Source organism: Cucurbita moschata, unplaced genomic scaffold, assembly GCF_002738365.1.
Source record: "Cucurbita moschata cultivar Rifu unplaced genomic scaffold, Cmos_1.0 Cmo_Scf00040, whole genome shotgun sequence".
NCBI lineage: Eukaryota > Viridiplantae > Streptophyta > Magnoliopsida > Cucurbitales > Cucurbitaceae > Cucurbita > Cucurbita moschata.
Window position 1 is genome coordinate 1,760,684 of NW_019268556.1, and position 10,533 is coordinate 1,771,216.

Sequence of the window (10,533 nt, forward strand, 5' to 3'; positions counted from 1 at the left end):
CATTATGACAATAAAAACCCAAAAAAACAAAAAGAACTTATGCCCAGGTCGACACTTCTTTATGACAATACAACTCTCTAGCACCTCCTCACCTCGACCAATATATTCAGTAAGCTATCTACTTGCAGGGTCTTATCCCAAACGTAACATAGTAAGTTACCTCAAGTTTTACTTTGGGCTCTAAGAAGTACCAACCTAGGTTAGGAGTTTTCCTTATCCCACATGTATTCTACTTATGTACTCAAAAGGCCCTCACACGTTGACAAATGGGGGAAATCTTATAGATTACAAGTGATCTTTGGTTTGGTTCTGGCGGGGCTTGAACCCGCGACCTTCGACTCATAAGACCAACGCTCTAACCAACTGAGCTACAGAACCTTGAATGTTTTAAATAAATTAATATTTGTATGAAAATAATATTATTAGAAACGTATAAATAATAAGAGATTGTTACTCAAGTGTTTTCTACCGATCAATTGAACTAAACTTTAAAATTTAGTCCAGAATCGAGTTTTAGGGAGAGGTATCTGTAACACCCAATAAAAAAAAAAAGAAGAAGAAGAATTTGAAGATGTGATAGAAAGAAAAGGAATAAGAAATTGAAGGAAAGAATTTTATATATCTGCTTGCCTTGTCTTTTTCTTAGATTTCGAAACGCTCTAAATAAGAGTATGCATTCAATTCTTCTAATAAGCGAGAACATCTTTTCCTTTTCATTTTGGCAACAAGGTAGTAATTTGGAAATGCATTATTTGGGTGGTCCACAAATAGAGGGTAACCCCCATCAATTGAAAGAAAGTCGTGAACCGTCAAAATGAGGATCTTTGACACCTTGATTGTCCCAAAGCCCTCTCATGCAAATGAAATCAATTTAGCCAATGTTTTGTCTGGTTTCACTGAAGAAATGATTTTTTATTGCAAAAGAGCCTGAAATTGGCCGACGCCTTGCGAGCATATGTAACTTATGTCAAAGTGATGCACCAACATCTCCGTTGAGTCAAAACTCAGTTTCAATCATAATTCGACGTCACAGAACCTGAATTTGAGAATCAAGTGCGGAAGAGACTAGAGGTAATTTAAAGCCTAGTAGATTCGGAGGGTGAGCTGCCACTGGTTCTCACCACCAACACTAGTACGTTCAGTACGACAACCTCGGAATCAGTCATACTTGATTTGACTAGGTTCAAGAAGATAATGGAGAAGACTAATCTAAGAAGTAGAAACCATATCCACCGACATGCTGCAATGCGTTCGGCATTCCAACAATCGCAAGTAGCTCCTTTGTTATCCTACAATCCTCCGTACATTAGTTCTCTCATATCCGCCTTCATAAATCCACATCAGTCCCCTCCCAACAGTTCATTTTAAAAATCCATATGCCAGTCCCAATACCTATATTAGATGTGGATCATGATGCAAAAACTGAGGCCCAAAATTGGAATCTCTATGAGCCCTGTACCTAAGGAAAGGAGTACTTTGTCATTCCTCGATTCTCGACCTCAGTTTATGTATTAATAGTATCCACAAAACTACCCATTATTTGTCTTCTACTTTGTTTGGTATTTGTTAACTCTAACCCTATGGGCTACTTTACTAGCTCGATTCCAGTACCGACCTCAGTTTATGTATTAATAGTATCCAGAAAACCACCCATTATTTGTCTTCTCTGTTTGGTGTTTGTTAACTCTAACCCTGTGGGCTACTTTACTAGCTTGATTCAAGTATCGATTGGGGATCGGACCCAAAATCTCTAGTTTCACCTAATCCATTGGGAAATGAATATTTTGTCATTCCTCGTCTCAGCCTTAGTTTATGTATTAATAGTATCCACAAAACCACCCATTATTTGTCTTCTACTCTGTTTGGTGTTTGTTAACTCTAACCCTGTAGGCTACATTACTAGCTTGATTCAAGTATCGACTAGGGATCGGACGCATCTAATTCATTGGGAAAGGAGTACTTTATGGGCTACTTTACTAGCTTGATTCAAGTACCGACTAGGGATCGGACGCACCTAATTCATTGGGAAAGGAGTACTTTATGGGCTACTTTACTAGACTAGGGATCGGATGCACCTAATTCATTGGGAAAGGAGTACTTTATGGGCTACTTTACTAGCTTGATTCAAGTACCAACTGGGGATCGAGATGCACCTAATTCATTAGGAAATGAGTACTTTATCATTCCTTGATTCTCTCTCGGCCTCAAGTTTATGTATTAATAGTAAGTATCTACAAAACCACCCATTATGTGTCCTCTACTCTGTTTGGTGTTTGTTAACTCTAACCCTATGGGTTGAGCCAGTTTACTAGCTTGATTCAAGTATCGACTGGAGATCGGAGATCGGACCCAAAATCTCTGGTTTCATAGACTATCACCTAATCCATTGGGTTGTAAATCTTAATTACAGATTTGAATATAAATAGTTAGATGTTTTATAATCAATATTTGGTAGCTCTTAATGTATGAGCCTAGTTTAGATGTTTTTATTTATTTATTCTCCAACCATTTTTTTTTTTAACTTTTGGAATATAATTTTTCAAAATATATATTCAAATTGAATTATAAATTAATTGAGATTTTTATGAATTAATAGTTCAAAAATTTTCTAATATCATTAAATTGATGTCAATCATGACACATAATAAAATTTAAAAGTATATCAATGTAAAAAAAAAAAAAAAAAAAAAACTTGAATCTAGTAATATGTATTAAGAGGCACTTCACGAAAATAATTAAAATTAAATCATAAGAGTTTATGTTCAATTTTACTGATATTATACCATTATGAGAATATATGGAGCATCAATGTCTAGAACAAGTGGTACTAGAGTCATGCCCCTAACTTTGCAACGTTAGTAGGCTCCTAGTCATGAGAGCTTACATCTTATTTTTTCTAGGAAAAGTGAGAGAATTTGTTGAATATAAAGTGTACTGACCCAACTTTCAGCATACGTAGTGTTTGGAGACGTCACTTAACACCTAAAAGTTTATATAATTTAAAAGACATGAAAATATGCTAAAAGACATTTCAATAAAATCATTATCGGGATACTCCTTTCAGTAAAATCGTTAGTGACTTGCTATCTGATACACACAACATGTAACCTTTACCACAAAAACAATTTTTAGCAATCACCACATGTGATTGTTAATGGTTGGTTATCCGATACGCGTAGCGTATAACCCCTACCACATTTACTGCATTAAATAATCAAAAGATGCACACATCCAACCCCAAAACATATATTTTTCTAGTCTAATATCTATGACAACAAACAAGAAACAACAAACGTTCATAGAATAGTATACACATCCAATTGTATTCTAGAAAAACAAAACGGCATAATTTTAATAGGAAGGTCTCTTACTTGGAGACTTTGCTAAAACAATCTTGATGTACGGGTCCTATCCCATCTTCCTAAAAGTGTTATGCTTAGTTCGTTGGCACGTCGTACCTCCAACTTTGATATTTAAGTTACTATATTTACATATGTAAGGAATTGTTAGCGATATTTTGTAACCAAGATCAAGATTGGAATAAAATAACAAGTCTTATGAGCAAAAGAGAAAAATGTAATATTTGAAATAACAACTTCACGCCCTTAATTTTCTTAACCTAATTAGTGACATCAACTATGTATGCTTAAGAATTTAATGCTAAATTCATAAATAAAGTCATAGACTAATATAAATAGTTTGGATCATAAAATTCAACGAAGTTTTAAACATAAATAAAATTTGAGAAAAATACATAACTATAAATAGAAATTCAATGCAACCTATCATCTAGTAATTTAAAACTCAAAACATTTCATTGCCATATTGTGCCTATAATGACTATTCTAATTTCATGGCCTAGCGTTCACCATCATTCATTTATAGGGGCTTTACTATCATTCGTTTATAGGGGCTTTATTACCTAAAAATTCAATATTTTATGAAATATTTAGTATATCACTCCACTATTGGGGTTAGATATGCAATCACATGTAAAACATGAGTGAGACCTATTTTTTATAAACATTACATATTCTTAGGCTATTTTCATATTCGAGCAGGGTTGGATGTATGGTACTTCTCCACACACGGCCCACGTATGTGCACATGGGCTCACCAAGAAGGCTCGTCTACGTACTCTTTGGGCCTAACTTTGTCGGACACAATGCATTACATGTCACTGGACGCCACATAAAAGAAAAGCCCTGCATGATATCATGACGAACATAAATATTGGATTCCTTTTACTCCCGTGGAAACAACTTTTGCACTTGAAGGAATCAAACTTGTTATACCACTATCTCGGTGCTTGTTTCAATCCCTTTAGGCTCTTATTGAGCTTACACACCATATGTTTCTTGCTTGGAACTACAAACCCTTCCAGTTGCTACATATAATAAATCTCCTTATAGATACTTCTAAGTAAAAATGTTATTTTAAACTCCATTGGCTCAATGTGTAAATTTGCAACAATACTCAACAAAATTTGGATAATAATTAACTTAAAAATAGGAGAAAAGATTTCGATATGATCAATGTTTTTCTTTTGTGAATGTCCGATCAAACCTTAAACCTCATTTTGCTATCTAGTTAGGCCTTGATTTTTAACATCCACTTGAGCACTTTTATGTATGTAACTCAGTCAATACTCACATATTATTCTTTTCATGTGAACTTATCTCTTCATCCATGGCTTACTCCTACCTTGTTAAATTTTGCACATGTAGGGTCTCATGAAAAGACTTAGTACATGTTGATTAGTAAACAACAGATAGTGTAGTGAAGATGAATATCTATCTGGTTCTCTGGTAGATCTAGATAATGTCCTCAGCACCTACTAAAGTGTTATTTGCTCCACCTCTAGTTCTTCAACGAAAGTTTCAGGAGTTTCTATAGTTTCTACTACAACATCACTAGGTGATTTTTTTTGCAACTTAATCTCAAATCAAACTTGCGTTAGTCTTGTAACATTGTTTTTTTTTTTTTTTTTTTTGTCCTTGTACAGATATTTTCATCAAAAGTTATATTACAATATCTCAAGATTTATCTAGTCTTGTCATCTAAAAAGATGTACCTAAACATGTCAGAACAATAGTTTACATCAAGCTTGTAGTCATGAGAGCTTATGCTCATAATGGCCAATATCATACCATTATGGAGGTTCATGGTTTCTAACATGATATCAGAGTAGCCTCCAAGGTGTAATCAGAGGTGATTCATGTGCCAAAAAAAGAGTGTACTTTTTCTAAAGGCTCCAAAGATGAAAATGAGCCTCGATACAGGTCCTGTTCAAGAGCTAGAAAAGGAGGCCTCAGGTGCGACGCTATGGTGTATTGGTCTTATAGCCACCATAAAGACAAAGTATTAATGTTTGAGCATACTTTTAGTAGTTTCAGGCACCTATCGACTTCTCTAGGGATCAAACTTATAATCTATGGTTCCGTAGACCAACGCCTTATCTATTGGGCCACGAAGTCATCAATACATATATATTTTTTTACACTCAACTCGAGTTTACTACCCGAGTGTGGTTCCTACCTTGCTTCTTACATTCTTTCAGTGGATGTTTTTAAGTAAATGAATGTTCAAACAACTATCAATCTTTTGCTTTTGTGATAATCTTCGGTCATTGTATTGTCACGATCCAATTTTTTAGATTTCAAATTTCAGACCATGACGAAGTGAAAAAACAAGGCAAATAAAAATAAAAATAAAAGTATAAACATAGTAAATAAAAATTGTGGGATTTAAAGTCATAAACAACATAGCACAAATTCTAAGAAAACATCCTAACAAAACAGGTGTTGCCAAACAGCAACTGAACCAGACCCAACCTAATGACAATAACAACTCAAAAAAAAAAAAAAAAAAAGAACTTATCCACACTTCTTCATGACAGTACAACTCTCTAGCACCTCCTCACCTCGACCAATACTTCAAAAAAAAAAAAAAAATGGGTAAGTATAACTCAGTAGCTATCAACTTCTAAAGTCTTATCCCATCTATAAATAAACCTTCAACAACACCGAAAATTTTGTTGTTAACAATTGAGTGACGCCTCCTTGAAATTGAGTGGTAAAAATAAAATCTCACACAATAAAGAGTTCAACCTTTGCTTCAATTTTAAGAAATATCTTTAATCTTGGAGATAAATCATAAATACCTATAAACAGTAAATAATTTTCAGGGAAAATTCGTGTCAAGGGTTTAAAGGCAGGAGTCCTTAAAGAAAAATGGTTAGACGATGTTGTTAAAACTGCACAACATCTCACATACTCTATCTAGATGAATATAAAGAACCGGAAACAAAATGTAATGATGAATATTAAGTAAAGGTTTATAAGGGAGAGAAGATAAAGAAGGTATATTTTCAATTCACTAACATATTTATATAGTTTAATTTACTATATATAACATTACTACGTATAGTTATCCATCATATATAACCATCTACCATCTAAGTCATCTATATATATATATGATAATGTATAAAGTAAACTATAAATAAGTAGCAGACTCAATGACCTAATAATTCTCTCATTTGAAGACTCATTCAGTCATCCTTTTATGTAACTTCTTGTCTAATTATTTTAGATAGTTTGTCATCCATATCATCTTCTTTCATACTACCGCTATTACCACATACTCAGTCTTAGTATATGAAAGAGTGACATAACTTTGAAACTTGGACACCCAACTTACTGTTGTTCTATTTATAGTTTGGATTTATCCAGATGTGCTCTTAGTAGAATCTTTATCTCCACTAAAATCAATATCCACAAAACGTTGCAGAACTCTTTTGTCATTGTCTTAACAAAGTGAAGTACTAGATGTACCTCTAAAATATCTCGAAAGAAATTTCATAGTTTCACAATGTTATTTCTCTGGTTTACCATGTACTTGCTAACAACTCCCACTCCATGTGTTATATCAAGTCTAGTGCAGATAATAGCAAACATCAAATCCTAACGACAGAAACGTATGGAACTGATGTCATGTACTCATGTTCTTCAACTGTCTTGGGAGAGTGGTCTTTGACAATTTAACAAAGTTTGCAAAAGGGGTACTCCTCGGTTTGACTTCATTCATTCTGAATTTTGACAACACCTTCTTAATGTACTTCTGTTATGTAGATTTAATCTGTCGATAGATTTATATCGAGAAATCCTCATCCCAAGAATAAACTTAGTTACACTCAAATCTTTCATCTCAAATACGGAAGAGATACTTGGCTTCAAGTGGTTTATCTCTCTCATGTTGGATCCTATAGTTAGTATATCATCCACCTACCGTAGTAAAAACTGATGAACTTAATGAAGATAAGTTTGCAAAAGGAAAGAAATTCAGTATAATGTTTAACTGAAAATAAAAATAAAAATAAAATCTTAACCCAAAGCAGAATATCATGCCAAAACAAAGAATCTGGCATGAGATCATATCTATGATACCCCATAAGATAAATGATATGATATTCAGGAACTAAAATATAAAAATAGCAACTAAATCTTTTTCAATATTCCCTCACTTAAACTAATAATGCACAACTAAATCTTTTTCAACATTTCCTCCCTTAAACTAATGGCGAAGTCTTTAGATCAAACTTAAGGATCTTGATAGACACCAAGCAACATGGGTAGCTTCTCAAACACAACTCGAATAAAAGGTTTTGTCATGATATTAGCCACTTGCTTAGTATGACAATTTTGTAACATCACAGTTTCATCTTTACTTAAATCACAGAGGAAGTGGAAACGATCATCAATGTGTTTGCTTCGACCGTGCAAGACTGAATTTCTGGTCAGCTTAATAGTGGAACATGGATAATGGAAATATCGCATTCGTCAAGATCATTCATATCAAATGCCTTCATCGTGCATTCCTTTAAAGAACTCAACAAAGCCTCATCGTTTCCGGTAAATATAAGGTCCTCTTCATAAACACATATAAGTAAGAAAGTACCTTGTAATGACTTCTTGAAAAATAGAGTATGTTTATAAAGAAACTTTTCAAAACGCTTGTACCACGCACGTGGTGGCGTTGAAGGAACTCTCACTGGTGGGATCTCGAAGGATTCAAGTGGCGTGGGTGGGTGCCTCCACTCAGGAAGAGGTCCGGCGACAAGCAGAATCTGAAGCAGAGGGTCTGCTTTCACAACTGCTTCCAAGAGCTTGCCTTTTTCAGGCAATGGCTTCTTTGGAACCAATTCTACAGCGGCCTGCGACTGTGCTTGTGGCAACAGAGCGGTAGCGAACTGTGGTGGCAGAATTGATCAATGGCAGGAGACGATACAATGTTTTCTTCGCAATCCGACAAGGAGAAGCCATGGTTGGAATCAAGTCCTTTCCTTGGTTCATCTTCAATATTGGAAATTTTCAAATGGGGACCTGTTCAGTGCCGAAGGAAAAGCTTTTCAATGAGTAACTTCTGGATCTTTTCATATGCTTCTACTACAACCACTCTATTGACTGACACCTTTGCACGAGGCAACTCTCTGTCCAGAATTTTCTTTTTCTCATCTCCTAAATTTTGCGCGGATAATCTCTCACAGCATCCGAGCAGTCACACCACGCAGCAAGGACAACCTTCTCCAGTTCCCTCACAGTTTGAGTTAATTTCTCAACCTCAGCAACTTTCAGTCGGTGCATCTTGTCCAAGATTTTGTTTTCTTCATGACAAATCTCTATCTGTTTCATTAACTCTTAATTATTTTCCGTAAATCATCCACAATAGAGGCCTTGGTCAAGGCACTTAGACGATCTAGTGTTTTGTTGTCATCTTGAAGCATTGCAATCTCGTGTCGTGCAAGCTTGAGCTCAGCCTTCAAAGGTGCAAAAATGTCTTCGATTGGAGGCATGCCATCATCCTTTTGAGTAGCATGAGCGGCAAATTGAGCTGCCATTGAAGCCTTCTTCTCATCATTGATTTTCTTTATTTCAAGATTCCTTCTCTCAAGAAGATATTTAGTTAGCTCTTCAACTGCCTTCTCTCTAAGCCGCCCAGACAACTTCAAAGCCTTGATCTTCATCTGAGCTTTCCCGTGCTCTCTATCCTTATCTCGTACTTCATTCTTAAGGCGATTGAGCTCCACCTTCACTGGATCCAAGCCATGAAACAAGTTCAAGAAGTCATCGGCGTCCAAACTTGGCCTAACCGACGTCCGCCGCTGTGATGAGATTTTCCCCTCCCTAAAAGATCTCGAGATCGTTAACGGTGTCAGATTCAGTGTCGGAATCGACGTCGACGTAGCCTGGGAATCCACCACCCGTCCGTTACTAACCTCCGGCAAAAACTCCTCTCCATTGCAAGATATCCCCGCCATAACCTGATTTATTAGAATCTCTCCCTTCTCCCTCTTCACATAACTAAGAAGTTGTGTCACATAAACCTCCTCATCCAAGCGCTTTTTTCTTTCTACCACTCTGTTTTGCTGTGGTGTACAGGTTGCACTAAGTTGTCGATGTGATGTGCCACATAACCGGATGGTTTCGTCTGTTGCCTTTTCAAGATGTGCTATAAAAATTGATTCTTTTGTTGTTACAGCTTCAGGAGCTTCAATTTCAGACAAACAACCTATTGAGTCCTCCTTTTGTTCTACCATCTCTTCAACATATGCCATGAGAAGTAGTGGTTCAGAAGTTTAGCAAAATGAGCTTGTGATTCATTTCCCATATTCTTCTCGGAACATTCATACTGAAAATGACCAAGGTCATGACAATAAAAACACTCAACAAGAGTTTTGTTAAAACCTGGTCTCCCATGTCTTCATCCTGTACCGATCTGGTCTCCCTATACTGCTGTCAAGAGTGATCTTCAATGCCTGCTCTTCCACAGTATGACTTTGCATACGTTGTTCATGGATCAATAGACTACTCTACAATTCATCAATGGTCATGATATCCAAATCGTTTGATTCTTCAATAGAGCAAGCCACGTAATCAAATTTCGAAGTCATGTAGTGCAGGATTTTCTCAATAATGCTAACATCACTCATCTTTTCACAATGGAAACGCATTTTATTAGAAGTAGTGAGAGTACGAGAAAAGAAATAAAAAACAGTCTTACCTTCCTTCATATGAAGGGTCTCAGAGTCCTTGCATAGAGCCTGTAGTTGTGCTCGTTTCAACCTTGTATTTCCTTGGAAATTTTTCTTCATTGAATCTCAAATTCCTTTTGAAGTTTCTTTATCCAAAATAATCTCCAAAATTGAGCTATCAATGGCTTGGAAAAGGTAGTTCTTAACTCTTAAGTTTTTCAAATTCTGATCTTCCACCTCCTTCTGTTCATCTAAGTAATCAGTATCATCTACTACAGCAGAAATCCAAGACTCAACTACTTGCCAATATTCTCTAGAGCGAAGAAAGTTCTCGATTAACTTGCTTCAATGATCATAGTGACCAATAAATTTTGATATTGCTTGTTGAACAAAAATGTCTTCAGTAGTCATCTGTAGCTGCGGCCGAAAGAGACAAGAACCCCACCTCTTGTTTTAAGATACCCAACGAACCACGAATGATCCCCAAACGTACCCGCCAC

General features: G+C 35.8%; 1 protein-coding gene and 1 non-coding gene across 2 annotated transcripts; both read right to left on the reverse strand.

Moving 5' to 3' along the window:
• Nucleotides 1-304: 304 nt before the first annotated feature.
• On the reverse strand, nucleotides 305-378 carry TRNAI-UAU. Its single transcript has one exon. It is a non-coding gene; the product is annotated as a tRNA-Ile (tRNA).
• A 7,333-nt stretch (nucleotides 379-7,711) lies between these two features.
• On the reverse strand, nucleotides 7,712-8,693 carry LOC111432753. Its single transcript, XM_023069687.1, has 2 exons — nucleotides 8,547-8,693; nucleotides 7,712-8,266 (listed from the first exon to the last, which is right to left on the reverse strand). The coding sequence occupies exons 1-2, from the start codon at nucleotides 8,691-8,693 to the stop codon at nucleotides 7,799-7,801; spliced, it is 615 nt and encodes a 204-aa protein (XP_022925455.1). The 3' UTR covers nucleotides 7,712-7,798.
• Nucleotides 8,694-10,533: the final 1,840 nt, after the last annotated feature.

Excerpts from the sequence above, each read along its gene's own strand:
- LOC111432753 (XM_023069687.1), bottom strand. The coding sequence starts at position 8,693 with ATGAAACAGATAGAGATTTGTCATGAAGAAAACAAAATCTTGGACAAG. Across the intron at positions 8,267-8,546 it reads GGTGTGACTGCTCGGATGCT|ATTCTGCCACCACAGTTCGC; the intron begins GTGAGAGATTAT and ends TGCCATTGATCA.